Here is an 18192-nt window from a genome sequence, read left to right as displayed (position 1 = left end):
AGTGTAAAATGCACACTGAACTTTAAAGACAGCGTGAGAAAAACTATGTAAAATATCTCATTAGCAATTTTTATATTTACTTGCATGCTGAAATGATAATATCCTGGGGCTACTGGGTTAAAGAAAACATGGAAATTAATTTGTTTTCTTTACTTTTTTAATGTGGCTACTAGGAAATTTGTAATGGTGTATGCGGCTTCCATTTTATTTCTAGTGGTTTTTTAAATTTCTACTACTGTTCTAGAACAATTGTCGTAAAACTTTAGTATGCATAAGAATAATCTAGGGAGTTTCTTACAATGTGATTTACCAAATCAACCACAAGAGAGTCCCAGTGGGTGTAGGGTTGGGCCTGTAGACCTGCATTTGAAGCAAGCACTCCCAGGTGACTCTGAGGAGTCTGAGGAATCCTGCTCTAGAAAAAGGGCTCACAGCCTTGATTTTGATAGTTCAAGAAAAAGGCCTAAAGTGCCATCAGGGAGTCACAGTGCCAGTGGCCATAGCTCTTCTACATGCCAACAACGCCCCGCTATGCCATCCTTCAGCCTGGATCCCCAAGCAAGTTTCTTGCTTCGATTATTACCTGTCAGCTACTGCCGTGGTCTTCAGACACTTTTTTCCTCTTGCCATTTGGACTTCCCAGAGCATGCTGTTGGAATTTTCCTTCAACCCCACTCACCACTTCCCCGCCCTTCTTATAGGACCCAATACCCCGTCTCCCCCACTATACAAGTCAGTTCCTAAAGCAGAACTCTCTGAGCCCAGCCTGTCCCATTACACAAGACATCCATCCACACCCTTAGAAATGAATCATGAGTAATTATAAAACCATCAATCCTAGCATTTATATAAAAATTTACTAATTCTGAACACCTTTCACTCATATATCAAATTTTAAAACTGTTATGACAACTATTAAAGACTAAAGCTAATTTGGTAAGAAAAAAATTCCAGTTCTCACTAGCCATTTGACTTAATTGCCATTTGACTCAATCAAACGTCAACAAAGTCCCAAGAAAACATAATGTCAGATCATTTAAATAAATTTCTTTCACATTATTTATTTTTATTACCTAATTTTTTCATTATGGAAGTCTTTCATGTAACTATAGGATTTTTAAAAATTCATGTACTATATAAGGGTAAATAAGAATCATCCAAAATCTTACCACAAAGAGATAGGAATTGTTTTCCTTTCAGGGCATTTCTTTCTTATGCTTTTTACATGGTTTTGATTTTACTCTATAATATATACTAGTTTTTCACTCAACATTTTCAGTTTCAGAATTCTATTATGTTTTAAGGCTCTATCATATTTTATTTATTTATTCTCCTCTTTTGGACACTTAGGTTATTTCCAATGTTTTGTTATTAAAGTAGTGCACAATGAGCATCCTTTTATAAAAATCTTTAAATATAATTACTTTCTTAGGTAGAGTCTAGAAGGTAGAATTTAAAGGTCTACAGTGAAGAATTTTTTAAATATCCTTGATACTTATTGTAAAACTGCTTATCAAAAAGACATGCCATTTATTAGTAGTATTTGCATTAATTTTATTCGTTTTTCAAAATCTTTGCTAGCTTGTTAGGCCCTTCCACAAAAAGTATTTCATTGTTTTCATTTGCAAAATTACTAGTGATGTTGAGATTCTTTCACATTTTTTGGCCATTTCTATTTCTTCTAGGAATTATCTGTAACTTTGTCCTACCTGCAAATTCACCAGTATTTGCTGTTTTCATCTTTACAGCTTCATACTCTATTGAATAATTTAATAAGGCAAAGACCCAAAAAATATGCTTCATTTTCACATAATTCAAGCCTATTGTCTCCAGGTGATCTTTAGAATGATTTCATCAGTTTCTTTTTTAACAAAAGAATTTGTGCTTTCACTAAACCTATAAATTAGAAATTCAATTACGATTTCCTTAAAATATACGGTCCTCTCACCAAGAGCATATTCTCCATTTTCTTAAGTTTTCTAACTCAGTAAAATACTAGATTTTCTTCTACAAACTTTTTAAAGACAATTCCTGAGTGATTTTATAGGCAGGGAGGCTATTGTTAGTGGAATACTTTTCAATTATTTTATTCTATATAGTTATTAATAGTACTTTGGAAAACTACTGATTTTTAAATATTTATTTTGTAACATAAGAGATTACAAAATAAAATTTTTTATTCACTTTCTTGGACTTTCTAGATATACAATCAAATTGTCTATAAATAATGACTATTTTTTCAGTTTCAACAGTTATACAATTCCTGCTTTGTTTCAGTGAATACAATTTCAAGAACGGTCTTTACTGCCCAATTTTATGGAATATTTTCTACAGAAGACTTTACAGAAGCTATGCCAGTATACTCCAGGCTAGTCAGATGCCTTCAGAAGAATACATTTAGACCTGGACATCCTAGTTCAAGAGGCCTTTCTACAAATGGAAACATGTTCAAAAGAGAGTGGCCAAGGTCCATGAACCCACATTAGCTGACAAACAGTTGAAAAAATTGGGATGTTCCTTCTGGTGAATAGAGACTCATTAGAACATGATAGAATAAGAATTTTCATTAAAACAAGGATTAGGCTTGTCACATAACCTCTCTAAAGAGAAGAACTAGGAACAAGCTACATGGAGGCCAATTTTTGGTCAAGTAAATAATTTTAATTAAAAAGTAAGTAGTATACCTTGGTAGGAAGGGGACTTTCCTACAGGGAAAATACTTAAATATAGGGTCAATAATCCATTACAGAGATGTTGTGGAACAGATTTGAATATCTGGTAGGTGGTTGGACTGGATGACCTTTAAGACTCATCTTACTCCATATTCCATATTTCCACAGCCATTTCCATCGCCTCTAGCCAGTTTGGCACACAAAAGTTTACTGAAATTCATTTAAATACAAATAGAAGTAGTATATCAAAACAGCCACATTGTTTTTTTAGACTGACTTTTTAGTAAACACTTCATAAAATTTAAATACATATAATAATTCAGTATGAATAAAAAAGGAATAATACTTTCTCCAATCACTCTCACCTACGGCCTTGGATCAATCAACCTGCCTATCCTATTTATTAGGATAAGCAAAAAAAAAACACATCAATATACATAAAAACATAAGGGAACAAATGCGCAGGGAAAGCTATCACCATGAAAAATTATCTGATCATTTTTACCCTATTGCAAAAAGGCATTCATGTTTAAACATTAATTGAATTTCCAAGTGGTTATAGAGAATATGTTATCTAAGATTCGTACTTTTCATTCCCAACAAAGAAACCTCTTCAGGAAATAGGTAATGAAAGCTGTTACCTATAGCGTGTTCTTCTCATTCAAGATTAATGTTTAACCTGTATCTTCTTACATTCCCAAAATAGCTCTGGGCAGTATTTGCCCAAGCAAACACTCTGAAACCAAATAACAGCAAAAATGCTTATAAGATAGAAACCTACTGAGAAGTAATTATATGGTCCTTGAAATTATCTTAAGGGATTTAGGTATAATTATCAACATCTCATTTAAATAATCTCACTGCAATTCATATGACTTCCTCTGCTAGTTACCCTTAATCAAGAGGTGTCAAAATTAATAATTTACCCAAAAAGTACAGAACTATGATATATGTTACAGAGAAGACAAGGAATAATTCTTATGTGCCAGTTTTGATGTGCTCGTGCCAGTTGGTGATTCTATGAAACGTCTGATCCCACAAATAGCAACAGAGAAAAAACTTGAGTGGCTGGTAGGATGGTGAGTTCATGACAGAAGCAAGAAACTCTGTTCCTCACTGGAAATTTCTGGAGTGTCCTCTGCAGACACAAAGCAATATTCTAGAACTGTGGATTGATATGAAATGAAAGATACAAAGAAAAGCTCTGTTCTGAAAAACAAAACCCAGAATGAATAAATCATAGAGATCCTTTACCTCCCTAGACAGCCTAACTCCCCAGGTGCTGAAAGATGGCATAGAGAAGAATGACACTTATTGTTCAGGAAGGTTTATGGGCGGGATCAACTTGTTTCACTGAGTAGATTGTGCATTTGGTTCATGAGCAAATGTTGATCTGTCTCCCCAAAGGAACAAACCATAACGACCTGAAAAGAGGCAATGGAAGCAAATATCCAGCTCATGAGAGTTATCCAGGAAATGCGGGCAGAGATCAGTAAGCTGGAGAAAGAGAATCAAGCCCTCCGGATGAAGCTGACTTCAAGTAGTCAGAGAACCCCAGGCTCAGGGGGAAAATCAGGAGATGAGAAGGAAGAGGAAGTCACAGACCTCGGTAAATTTGCAGAAGTGCCTGGACAATCTCCAGCAGCCCTTCATGGTGGTGTTTCCACTGGTACGGCCCCAGCTGTGAGAGAACACCAAGGTACCGTATGTCCATAGCTCTTCTGGGCTGTACCCACCTTTGCAAATATCTCCCAAATAGTAGGTTTATTGTGCCTCTCACATAACTGCATAACTTGGTATTACAGTGGTGAGTTCCATCCTTTTTCTCCTGGTAGATTAGCTTTGAATCCCTAGGCAAAAATTTCTTTAGCATCTTCAAGCAACATATTTTAACAACATTGAAACTATCTCCAGATAGTCCTGGGAAGATGAGGATGACAGATTTGTGGAAATCAGTCATATTAAAAGTAATGCTTTTTTTCCTTTCTTGACTTCAAGCATTTAAATGCTACATAATGGGACACCAAATGGGTACGTGTCAAATGGCGTGCTCGCTTATTAACCTAGAACAGTATTGCGTAATAATTAAGTATATGGATATTAGAATCAGACAAATATGGTTGCTAGTGATCTGACACCAGTTAGCCACTAGATTTAGAGCTAGCTCTGAGAAATCTTTAACCCTCATTTTGTTCATTTGGAAGTGTTACAGTACCTACCTCACATGGTTGTGAGGATTGACTTTAATGATAACCTAAGTGCTTAGTATAGCACCTGGCAAACACACAACAAATGGTAGGTATTATTTCTTATCCGTATTTTACAAAATTTTTACTGTCCTTTATGAACATATGTTGCACATAATTCAACTTACTATACAGGTTGAAGACTTCAAGAATAAAAGGCAATGATATATTCTAAAAGAATCAAATCTCTCACCTTTTATGGGAAAGAGTTTTGACTGTGAGGACTATACATTAAGTCAGAAATCAGGAGAGTGAAAAAATACGTTCTACATTGAAATGAGTGCTTGCCTACATACAGTATATTCAAATAAAATTGAGATACATAATTAAATACTCAAAGCGCTTAATATCCTCTGTCAAAAGATTCAGGCAATGCCATTTAGAGGTGCTGAGCAGCTTGGCAATGGGACATGTTCTATTTCCAGCTGGTTTTTTCTGTTAAAGAGGCCTTTTTCTAGTATGGGTCCCTGTATTTCAAAGCTGGGAGCAGATTCCAGTCACGGTCTTTTCCCTTGTTGTCAAGAACAGCACTGGATCTGAGTTATTCTGTCTGTTGGTTATTTAGTAAAACTGAAAGAGTAACCTTTACGGAAGTTAGACCTTCTCCTGGTGAAAAAAAAACAAAAACATATGGACATGTGTAGTATATCCTTCCCCAGGCTTCCTCCATCTCTGAATTCTTGACATTTGGACTGAATAACTCTGTATTATAGCAGTTTGTCTTGGACATTGTAGGGTGTTTAGCAGTTTTTCCTGGCTTCTAAACACTAGTAGTACCTGCCTCTCCCCCTTCAGTCATGACCATCAAAAATGTCTTCAGACATTCCAAATGTCACCTGGAAGACAACATTTCTCCCAATTGAAAACAACTGCCTTACTCCAAAGGTAAACAACTCTTTCAAATCTATTTTTCATGATGCTTATCCTAATGCAAAAGTAATTTGGGCCTCAGTATACCTAGTGCTATTCTAAAACAAGCATTAAACTGGTTAAAGAGCAAAGAGTATTACCCTTTAAACCCTGAATTCAGGGCCTGAATGCCATCAAGTTTAAAGGAGGTTTGAATATTATTAAGAGCTAAATACACAACTGATAATATACATTTTCAGCATCTGAATGGTGACCTCCAATAAGAATATAAGCATTAAGTTGGAAAAGGACTAGTGAAAAACGTTTGGTGACATTTGGGGAACTCTTGCCAGTTGCACCAACAAAGCAAAGAAGGAAATATGATTTAAATTTGTGCTTAGAAACCCAGTTGAGTTCATTTAAGTGATATTTCTGTGTGTCGTACATGTGATGTTCTATTATGAAAGTGACATAAGTAGAAGGAACATTGGCCTGAGCATGAAGACACCTGGGTTGTAATCCGTTTTGTAATGGTTGGTCAGTGCTGGGGAGCTCACATAAAATTCCTGATCTTAGCATTATCAAGTAAAAATGAATCAGTTAGATGCCTTCCAAGGCCTATTCCAACTGTAGAATTCTATGACTCTATGAATGTGACATGTTTTATGATCACTCTCCTCATCTGTAAAATGAAGAAAGTGATAGAATCTATCTCATAGGACTGCTGAGACGATTAAATGATGTAGCACAAGTAAGACTCAGCATGAGTTACTTGGTAGCAGTTGTCGTCATATCATTGGATGGGTCGGAAAAATATTATTTGACTTGAGTTTAAGTTTTTTATTAGCAGTCAGTAAGATATTGCTGATATCAATCAAAATTCATACTTGCAACTGAATGATAGAAATGTTCTGCTAAGGAGGAGATTTAGAGCTCATCCCCTGTTTTTACTGCTGAGGCTACAAGACCCAGAGAGATTAAGCAGCTTGTCTGATCCTCTTGAAAACAAAATAACATAAACCTATTCTTTGAGAAGGAACGATATGAAATCAGAAGTGTGTCTCACTTTAAGAAGGAACCATTAAGGTGGGTCTGGAAGCGATCACTTGAGACGAAATTCTCCTGGAAACATATGTAAGAGTGTGCCAGCATTTGGTAGGTACAAAATCCAACCCGTCCATTACAGGGATGTTGCCCTCACCCCTCCTGCCCTTTGCAATCTCTCCTAGGCTCTTTTAGGGAAGAGATAATTTGCTATGAAGAAGATGCAAGAAGCAATTCTTTACAGGGAAACTCCAGCATTCCCTTCAATCTGCTCATACCCTTTGCTGGCAAATAAACTGCATTTGAAAGCAATCTTTGAATTGGTGCTAATGACCCTGTGATGCTCTGTGGAATATTCTTTCCCTTTTATTGATAAGAAACTAAAGGATACAGATTATTTGTGATCCAGGGACATAAACCAAAAGCCTATATGCTGATCAGTCAAGCTGGAGTATAGGTCCCAAACAATAAACTTAACTTTGCTATTATGAATATAATTTCCTCTGTTGTACTTTCCTACCATTTGGTATAAAGATATTGTTTTATAATCCTCTTAAACAGAAACTTTTATGTTTGTCAACAGTCATAAACCTGTTTTTAGATAATTATAGAAGTGATAGATCATGGCCAAAGGAAGTGTTCAAAGATAATTTATGAATAGTATTTGCAGTTAATTACTTCAGAGAGATTTGAACTTAAACTCCCCCACAAACTCTTGCTTAAAATATGACCTTCTGCTTTTCCAAACTATGAAAAGCCAGGGCAGCCTCTGCTTTCTGTAATGGCTATATAATTTGCTGTCTGTGTTCTGCAGACACGGGCCACAAACTTAAAAAAGAGAAAATTGTGCTTCCAGCCCTCTGAAAACCTAAACACGATGCTGCACTTTCTTATACTTTCATGCTAGCTAATGGCAAAGCTATGATGAGAAAGAATAAAGATTCAACAAACATTCATTGAGTGCTCCAGAAAATGGAAACCAACCCTTGAGGTCAGTGTCATTAACCCCAGGGGTAATAGCTAGATGTCTAAGTAGAGGTTGAATGACAGGCCCCAGGTCAGTTTGCACAGTGTTAGAAGTGAGATGCAGACAAACCAAGACTCCCTAAAATAAAGCTCTTTTATTCAAGGTGCTTTCATTACAAGGAATGGAGATAGGATTTACCTCAAGGAAAGAGATTATTAGCAGGCCCTTATGGACAGAAATTGGGTTGGAAGCCCTCAGAAACTAAAGCCATAAATCTCTCCATCTCTCTCCGGAGAACTCCTGTTTCCCACAGAAGGCATCTTTACTACTTCTTCTTTTTTTTTTTTTTTTTTTTAATTTTTTGGCCGTACCTTGCAGCATGCAGGATCTTAATTCCCCGACCAGGGATGGAACCCACACCCCCTGCAGTGGAAGGGCGGAGTCTTAACCACTGGACCACCAGGGAAGTCCCGAGGCTTTACTTCTTTCCATGTGTCTGCCTTGCTTTCATCTCTCATGCGACAGGCATCCTCATAACAACTGTCCTAACTAAAGCCAACACACACATTTCAGGCCAGTTGGGAGCAGCCAGTTCAATTATTTGTGGCTATTCAAGTGATGAGGGGCTGTGGACGAGCACGTTCTTCTAGAATGAGGAGAACGCCCAGAACTGCATGTCTAGAAATTCATGTTCTTTGCATTTTAAGATCGTGTTTTATTATCTCTGTATGTCCAGCTCTCTGTTCATATTCTATGTTCTCAGGAAGGTCTTCCCTGACCACACTATTTAAATAGACCCCCTCCCTCATCTGCCTCTATCCCCTAGCCCTCATCAGCTTGATTTGTCTTCCTAGAACCTATCACTATCTGAATTTTATCATATATTGCTTATCATCTGTCAGCCACATGAGAATTTTATGCAGGCAAGAATTCTGTGTTGTTCACTCCCACACCCCATCTCTTAAAAAAACACCTGGCTCATGGTTGGCACTCAATAATTTGCAAAATAAATCAATGAATTAATGTCTTTTATGCAAAAAAACATAATCTAAAAACAACAGCTTTGGTTAGTTAGTTTCAATGAAGTATTTACTACCAACACAATCTTCCATTTGTGGATGTCATTAAAAGTAGAATTTTTAAACTTGAATTTTGTGTCTCCTGTACAGGCAATGTCATGATTGTTAGACGCTATTCCATTTCCTCACCAACTCATTTGTTAGCTGCAAATGATCCTTGGAAAGCTGGGAAAAAACATCCAAATTGTGGAATTCTAGAAGCTCAAAAAACAGTCAAATCACTGGCATGTTCTTCAATTAAGAAGCAAGACAACGAAGAAAAGATGTTTGCCCCAGATTCTTTTACCAGCAATGGTTCCAGCCAAAGAGGCTTTCCCAAGCATGGTTTTGGTTGCAGGTAATGTACAATCCGCCTCAGGATAGTTTATAGTTGAATGCTGTGATGGCTACTGAGACGTTCTCCTGGATAAGCCAGGTCTTATCTAGTGGAAGTAATAAAACCAAGTAGGCTATTAGGCCAAGATAACTTCCATCGTACTTATGTCTGTTTTGAGAACCAAAAGAAACAAATTTATGTGAGATCAAATGGTACCCTCTAATAGATGCCTCTATTAAGTGGAGAACCATCAGTCTTCACTTACTAATCAAGCATTAATTATCATACTCTGAGCTGGTCACTGGGGATCCAAGATCCTGCAAAAGCAAAACGTTATGTTCAAAACTTTCATTTAGTGACAAAGACGCACAAGTAAACTGACCACTGCAATAGTGTCTCAGGGAGAAGGCACAGTTACATTAGGAGCTGAATAGAGAATTCCTCTCTGAGAAAGAACTGTTCTTGTGGAGGAAGGCGCCTTCATGGGCTTATGTGAGTATAAGACAGGACCCTCTAGGCATAAGCCAAACAGGCCAAGAGACAAAGAGGAAACTGACCTGTTCTGCAAAATACGAATTGGTATTTAAGGAGTTATGAGCAGGCTGCAAATGGGAGGGACTGAGAAAATATTTGAGAAGTAAGCTGGGAATCTTTAAGAGGAAACTTGGCCAGTGGCCCTTGTAGTGGGTAAAGCCAAGGGCTCTTTCGGAACAAGATTGTCACTGTCAAGCACTACTGTGTTAGAGCATCACTTCCCCTCCCCCACAATCTGCATTTCTACCTCCCCATTCCCAGTTACGCCCTGACTATCAAAGGTATATACACATCTTGTTTATGTTTTCCTTTGCTGTGGAAAAGCTTTTAAGTTATGCACCCAACATAGGAGCACCTCAATATATAAGGCAAATGCTAACAGACATAAAAGGGAAAATTGACAGTAAAACAATCACAGTAGAGGACTTTAACGCCCCACTTTCACCAATGGACAGATCATCAAAAATGAAAATAAAGAAGGAAACACAACCTTTAAATGATACATTAAACAAGATGGACTTAATTGATATTTATAGTACATTCCATCCAGAAACAACAGAATACACTTTCTTTTAAAGTACTCATGGAACATTCTCCAGAATAGATCATATCTTGGGTCAAAAATCAAGCCTTGGTAAATTTAACAAAATTGAAATCATATCACGTATCTTTACTGACCACAACGCTATGAGACTAGGTATCAACTACAGTAAAAAATCTGTAAAAAATACAAACACATGGAGGCTAAACAATACACTACTTAATAACCAAGAGATCACTGAAGAAATCAAAGAGGAAATTAAAAAATACCTAGAAACAAATGACAATGAAAACACGATGACCCAAAACCTATGGGATGCAGCAAAAGCAGTTCTAAGAGGGAAGTTTATAGCAATACAATCCTACCTCAAGAAACAAGAAAAATTTCAAATAAACACCCTAACCTTACACCTACAGCAATTAGAGAAAGAAGAACAAAAAAACCACAAAGTTAGCAGAAGGAAAGAAATCATAAAGATCAGATCAGAAATAAATGAAAAAGAAATGAAGGAAACAATAGCAAAGATGAATAAAACTAAAAGCTGGTTCTTTGAGAAGATAAACAAAATTGATAAACCATTAGCCAGACTCATCAAGAAAAAAAGGGAGAGCACTCAAATCAAAAGAATTAGAAATGAAAAAGGAGAAGTAACAACTGACACTGCAGAAATCCAAAGGATCATGAGAGATCACTACAAGCAACTCTATGCCAATAAAATGGACAACCTGGAAGAAATGGACAAATTCTTAGAAAAGCACAACCTTTCAGGAAGAAATAGAAAATATAAACAGACCAAACACAAGCACTGAAATTGAAACTGTGATTAAAAATCTTCCAACAAACAAAAGCCCAGGACCAGATGGCTTCACAGGCGAATTCTATCAAACATTTAGAGAAGAGCTAACACCCATCCTTCTCAAACTCTTCCAAAATATAGCAGAGGGAAGAATACTCCCAAACTCATTCTACGAGGCCACAAACACCCTGATACCAAAACCAGACAAAGATGCCACAAAGAAAGAAAAATACAGGGCAATATCACTGATGAACATAGATGCAAAAATGCTCAACAAAATACTAGCAAACAGAATCCAACAGCAAATTAAAAGGATCATACACCATGATCAACCGGGGTTTATCCCAGGTATGCAAGGATTCTTCAATATATGCAAATCAATCAATGTGATACACCATATTAACAAATTGAAGGAGAAAAACCATATGATCATCTCAATAGATGCAGAAAAAGCTTTCAAAAAAATTCAACACCCATTTATGATAAAAACCCTCCAGAAAGTATGCATAGAGGGAACTTATCTCAACATAGTAAAGGCCATATATGACAAACCCACAGCCAACATCGTTCTCAATGGTGAAAAACTGAAACCATTTCCACTAAGATCAGGAACAAAACAAGGTTGCCCACTCTCACCACTATTATTCAACATAGTTTGGAAAGTTTTAGCCACAGCCATCAGAGAAGAAAAAGAAATAAAAGGAATCCAAATCAGAAAAGAAGAAGTAAAGCTGTCACTGTTTGCAGATGACAGGATACTATACATATAGAATCCTAAAGATGCTACCAGAAAACTACTAAAGCTAATCAATGAATTTGGTAAAGTAGCAGGATACAAAATTAATGCACAGAAATCCCGTGCATTCCTATACACTAATGATGAAAAATCTGAAAGAGAAATTAAGGAAACACTCCCATTTACCATTGCAACAAAAAGAATAAAATACCTAGGAATAAACCTACCTAAGGAGACAAAAGACCTATACTCAGAAAACTTTAAGACACTGATGAAAGAAATTAAAGATGATACAAACAGATGGAGAGATATACCATGTTCTTGGATTGGAAGAATCAACATTGTGAAAATGACTCTACTACCCAAAGCAATCTACACATTCAATGCAATTCCTATCAGACTACCAATGGCATTTTTCACAGAACTAGAACAAAAAGTTTCACAATTTGTATGGAAACACAAAAGACCCCGCATAGCCAAAGCAGTCTTGAGAAAGAAAAACGGAGCTGGAGGAATCAGGCTCCCTGACTTCAGACTATACTACAAACTACAGTAATCAAGACAGTATGGTACTGGCACAAAAATAGAAGTATAGATCAATGGAACAGGATAGAAAGTCCAGAGATAAACCCACGCATATATGGTCACCTTATTTTTGATAAAGGAGGCAAGAATATACAATGGAGAAAAGACAGCCTCTTCAATAAGTAGTGCTGAGAAAACTGGACAGCTACATGTAAAAGAATGAAATTAGAACACTCCCTAACACCATACACAAAAATAAATTCAAAATAGATTAAAGACCTAAATGTAAGGCCAGAAACTATAAAACTTTAGAGGAAAACATAGGCAGAACACTCCATGATATAAATCACAGCAAGATCCTTTTGGACCCACCTCCTAGAGAAATGGAAATAAAAACAAAAATAAACAAATGGGACCTAATGAAACTTCAAAGCTGCACAGCAAAGGAAACCATAAACAAGACAAAAGGACAACCCTCAGAATGGGAGAGAATATTTGCAAATGAAGCAACTGACAAAGGATTAATCTCCAAAATTTACAAGCGGCTCTTGCAGCTTAATATCAAAAAAACAAACAACCTAATCCAAAAATGGGCAGAAGAGCTAAATAGACATTTCTCCAAAGAAGATACACAGATTGCCAACAAACACATGAAAGGATGCTCAACATCACTAATCATTAGAGAAATGCAAATCAAAACTACAATGAAGTATCACCTCACACCAATCAGAAAGGCGATCATCAAAAAATCTACAAACAACAGATGCTGGAAGGGTGTGGAGAAAAGGGAACCCTCTTCCACTGTTGGTGGGAATGTAAATTGATACAGCCACTGTGGAGAACAGTATGGAGGTCCCTTAGAAAACCAAGAATAGAACTATCATACGACCCAGCAATCCCACTACTGGGCATATACCCTGAGAAAACCATAATTCAAAAAGAGTCATGTACCACAATGTTCATTGCAGCACTATTTACAATAGCCAGGACATGGAAGCAACCTAAGTGTCCATCGACAGATGAATGGATAAAGAAGATGTGGCACATATATACAATGGAATATTACTCAGCCATAAAAAGAAACGAAATTGAGTTAATTGTAATGAGGTGGATGGACCTAGAGACTGTTATACACAGTGAAGTAAGTCAGAAAGAGAAAAACAAATACTGTGTGCTAACACATATATATGGAATCTAAAAAAAAAAACCACGGTTCTGAAGAACGTAGGGGCAAGAATGGAATAAAGACTCAGATGTAGCAAATGGACTTGAGGACATGGGGAAGGTGAAGGATAAGCTGGGACGAAGTGAAACAGTGGCATGGACATATATACACTACCAAATGTAAAATAGATAGCTAGAGTTGCTTTGCTGTGCACCTGAAACTATCAGAACATTGTTAATTGGCTATACTCCAATATAAAGTTAAAAAAAAAAAAGATAGCTAGTGGGAAGCAGCTGCATAGCACAGGGAGATCAGCTCGGTGCTTTGTGTCCACCTAGATGTGTGGGATAGGGAGGGTGGGAGGGAGACGCAAGAGGGAGGAGATATGGGGATATATGTATATGTATAGGTGATTCACTTTGTTATACAGCAGAAACGAACACACCATTGTAAAGCAATTATACTCCCATAAAGATGTTTAAAAAAAAAGTGTATACACATTTGTCTCCTCTGAGGAGAAGGAGGAAAATCAAGAAATAGGGACCTGGTTTCACGATTAACTTATCTGGGGAAGAGAAAATGGAACAAATATAGTTGTTGAGAGAATGAGTTATCTAATTCAGCAGTGGCAGGAAATCAAATCAAAGGGTAACCATAATTAATAGGCCTGCAAGAATTCTCATAAATATTGGAAAGAGCGCTGGACTTCCCACTGGATGTGGGATACAAAGGTTGAGCCAGTTTTATTTGAATTTTACAAAGCAGGATGAAAACTGTGTTTCATTTGTAGAAAGTTCTATTATAGGAGCAGAGAGAGGAACCTGGGTCAGGAAGGACAGGCAAAGAAAAATGGAAGGGTCATCCCAGTAGAGCAAAAAAGACAAGAAGAGAGAAGAAATCATGACTACGGAGAAAAACCAAAAGTAGGGAAATCAGTGAGGATGGAGAAGTTAGCAGGATCCATCATAAAAGTCCTTCCATGGAATGCTAGGAATATGTGCTTTACCATTAATTATTGGAAAGCTAGTAAAATATGTCTTTATGAAAATTTTCAAAATACATAAACATTCAGAAACCAATATTACAAATATCAATGTATTCATCTGCAAGAGTTTTATCATATTTTATCCAGATATTTTTATATATAAAAGAAAATATGTTACTAATAAAGAGAAAAGCCCTATATCTCTCTTCTCCTGTACTCCTGAGGGGCAAGTGTTAACCATGAGTTTTTCTTCTATCCTTTCAGTCTGTTTTTTATGCTTTCATTACCCACATTCATTCATTCAGCAAATACATCTTAAGGGTGTACTACGTGCTGGATTCTAGGCACTGAAGATACAGCAGGAAAAAAATTGTCAAAAATCTCTGCCAATGTGGAGCTTTTTCCTTTGTAACATAATGATCAATAAACATGAAAATACAGGAAGTATATATTATGTCAGATGGTGAGAAAAGTAAACCAATCAAAGGAAAAATGAAGGGTTTGAAGAGCAAGCATTGTTGAAATTTTTTATATCGTAGCCAGAAGATACCTCACTATTTGAATAAAGAATGGAGAGAGAGAGTTCTGGGGATATGAGCAGGGGATTGGAGTGGGTAGGCGGGGGCACTCTCCAGGCGTTGAGAACAGCAAATGTCAGAGGCCTGGGTGGGTCCACAACTGGTGTTTGAAGAAGGGCAAGATGGCTGGCACTGAGCGTAGTGAAGGGAAGAAGCGAGACAGAGAGAGAGAAGGCAGAGAGCTAAGGGTGGTCTTCCACTCCTTTCCAATGATTCTGGATTTTTTTCTAAGTGAATCGGGATGCATAATATACTCTTTTCATTATATATATATATATATATATATATATATATATATATATATATATATATGTATATATGGAGCTCTCTTTTGAAAAGACTATAGAAAAACAATACAGAAAGCAAGGGGACCAGGTTTAAGGCTAAAAATATAATTTAGACAAGAAATGATTATTTCTTGGCCAACGGCAATAACTGGATGTGGTTTCTAAACATTTGAAGGTGGAGCCAACAAGATTTGTTAACAAAGCAGATGTGGGATATGGAAACAGGAAGTGTACACCCAACCATTGTGTTCCAATGGCCATGTGATTTCAAAGAGGGAGGAGGGAAGAAAGGCAGAGATGTACCCTTTGTCTAAATAAAATTATGTACACATATAATATACAGTTATATAAAAGCACTAAATGTTCATTATTTTTTAAATTGCTAATTATAAAATATTAGTGTAATATACAAAGTAAAAAGTATAAAAAGGAAAATCTTCCAAAATCCCACTACCTGAAAAACCACCATTGAGATTTTAATGCGTATCTTTCCAGGCTTGTGTTTACATAGTTTATAATTGTACAGTGCCTGTATTATAATGCTTTAGTTTTTGCACTTTAACCATTACAGGCTTACAGACCTACAATGCTAAACTGGGAAATATAGCGGTATTAATTTTCCCATTTCAATTTACATTATTTTCTATGGTAGTTTGGGGACCTAGCCAATGTTTATAATGTATTATTTTTCTGAAGCAAAATGTTTTCCAACTTCCAAGCTGCCAGTGAATAAACTATTAGAACACAATCCATTTCTAATTTGGAATCTACTTTAATTTGAAAGTTTGAGCCAATTGTAGAATTGTGTTAAAGCAAGAAAGTCAGTAACGGCTTTAAATCAACAGCTGGGTTGGCATAAAACCCAGTAGATACAGAGAACTGTTGAATAGGAATTAAGTGGGTTTTTTTTTGTAGTACTTTTTTATTTTGTCTTTTACTTTCTTAGGGATTAACTAGTAAAGTAACAACTCATTACATTATTCCTCTAATTTTTGGGTAAATTCATTTCCTTTCTAATAGCTTTCAAAGAATCTTACAAAGATTTATCAAGAACCAATTTGTTTGAACTAGCTTTCAAATCAGTGAGACATTGTACCTAATTTGCTTATGAACTTTTCTATTATTGTACCAATAAAGTATTTTACGGAATAATGCCAATGTCAATATTTCTAAGAACCAATGATCTCCAGAAACTAGAGACTGGATTTTAATTTTTTCCCTAATTTTGACATAGAAACCCAATCTTTTCCTCCTGCATTCAAGAAAAAAAGAAAAAATAACCTCAGGCTGTTGAAAAGATTAGGGAAAAGGGTCCATATGGACAACTAAACTTAGAAATGATATTTTACTGATAGGATAAAACAGACACATTAAAATAAATACATTGTCTTCTTTTCCTAAGCAAAGTGGTTAAGAAGACAGCCTCTGGAATCAGATGGCTAAAGTCCCAACTCCATCTTTTGCAAACAGCATGGTCTTGGACAAGTTATTAGTCTGAGCTGTGCCGTAGTTTATTCTTTTGTAAAAAGAGAATCATAATAGCAGTTACCTCATAGTTTCTTTGAAGAATAAATGGGATAGTCAAGTGAATGCTTGCTAAGTGGCAAAGCAGTTATTATTTTATTGATCCCATATAGAACTACTGGCCTTCCTCCCAAGGGAGGGAGCAGATGTGTTCCCCTAGATACAGGCCACTAAATGCCATTCAGTGAAATTATAGCCTTATCTAATTAAAGAGAGAGAGAGATCAAAACTAGAGAAAAGAAAGAAAAAAAAAAACTAGAGAAAAGGCAATAATTTTAAACACTGCTCTTTAGACTTATTCCTGGGAGAACTTTATCCTGATTTATGTCAAAATTATATATAACACTGTTCAAGGGGAAAGGAGAAGTGGGCAAAATGAAAAGATTTAATCCCTCAGGTAACACTGGGTCATTGCTGTCACTTCTCTCTCCCCTCATTGTTCAGGTGTGATGGATAGTCCATTAATTCAAACTCCAAAGTGCAGATTGATTGGGATTATAAAATAATTCCCTCAAATTTCTTTTTCATTTCAACTGAAGAGTTTTGGTGTGTAGGACAGTTTGCCTGAGAGAACATGATGTTCTCCAACTTTAAACGCCAAGCTAATAATCCTCAGACGTACAGACCTTGCCTCAAAAATTTTAAATTTTAGTTTTATCAGTGCTATTCACTGGGTTTAATCAAAAGGCCAATTCCAATATTTTTTCATGCATTATTATTGAACAACTAAACAAAAAAATTATGATATATTTAAGGTGAACCTTTAACACTTTAAGCAATATTTGGTGACTTGCAAAAATAGTAAATGTTTTGTAGAAATAGTAAGTGTTTTTGCATAAAGGCTCACTAAAAAGTTTTATTTCTCTTTCCCTATTCTGCATTCTTTAGGGACAAGATAAAGACAGTCAGTTTCCTGTTACCCATGAACATGTCTTCATATTCCAAAAACTCAAGTTCTTTGAAATACTCACCAGATCAGACCACAAACCAGCTAAGTACCATTACAGAATAGTATACGTAAGGTGGTGAAATTTAAGAAACAGTTGATTTCCAACATGTGGGAACACCGAGGCCTGGCTGGGTCAATGTCCTCCCCTGCAAAGACCTTTGGCAAGATGCTCAGTAAGATATACAAATATTTGGCATTGGATCAATAGAGTTGTCAGTGGACTTGGCCAAGAAATGGAAGCCATTACTTTATGTTGTTGTTGATGGGTGCACGGTGGCTGTGGAAGTCTCTCTATGCAGCATGTGAGCAATTAAATGTAATTAAATTAAATTGCATGCTAAGTGTTTCGTATCTGTGCTATGCTATCAGGAAATGCTGCTGTTCCCATTATGTGTCGTT

General features: G+C 36.3%; 1 protein-coding gene across 1 annotated transcript; it reads left to right on the top strand.

The window, feature by feature from the left end:
- The first annotated feature begins 4109 nt into the window (after positions 1 to 4109).
- On the top strand, positions 4110 to 17856 carry CCDC195 (coiled-coil domain containing 195). Its single transcript, XM_059927442.1, has 3 exons — positions 4110 to 4371; positions 8948 to 9194; positions 17733 to 17856. Exons 1-3 carry the CDS (start codon positions 4110 to 4112, stop codon positions 17854 to 17856), a joined length of 633 nt encoding a protein of 210 aa, XP_059783425.1.
- Positions 17857 to 18192: the final 336 nt, after the last annotated feature.

Source organism: Balaenoptera ricei, chromosome 7, assembly GCF_028023285.1.
Source record: "Balaenoptera ricei isolate mBalRic1 chromosome 7, mBalRic1.hap2, whole genome shotgun sequence".
Taxonomy (NCBI): Eukaryota; Metazoa; Chordata; class Mammalia; order Artiodactyla; family Balaenopteridae; genus Balaenoptera; species Balaenoptera ricei.
The sequence above is the reverse complement of the archived record's forward strand: the minus strand, read 5'-3'. Positions and strand labels throughout refer to the sequence as shown.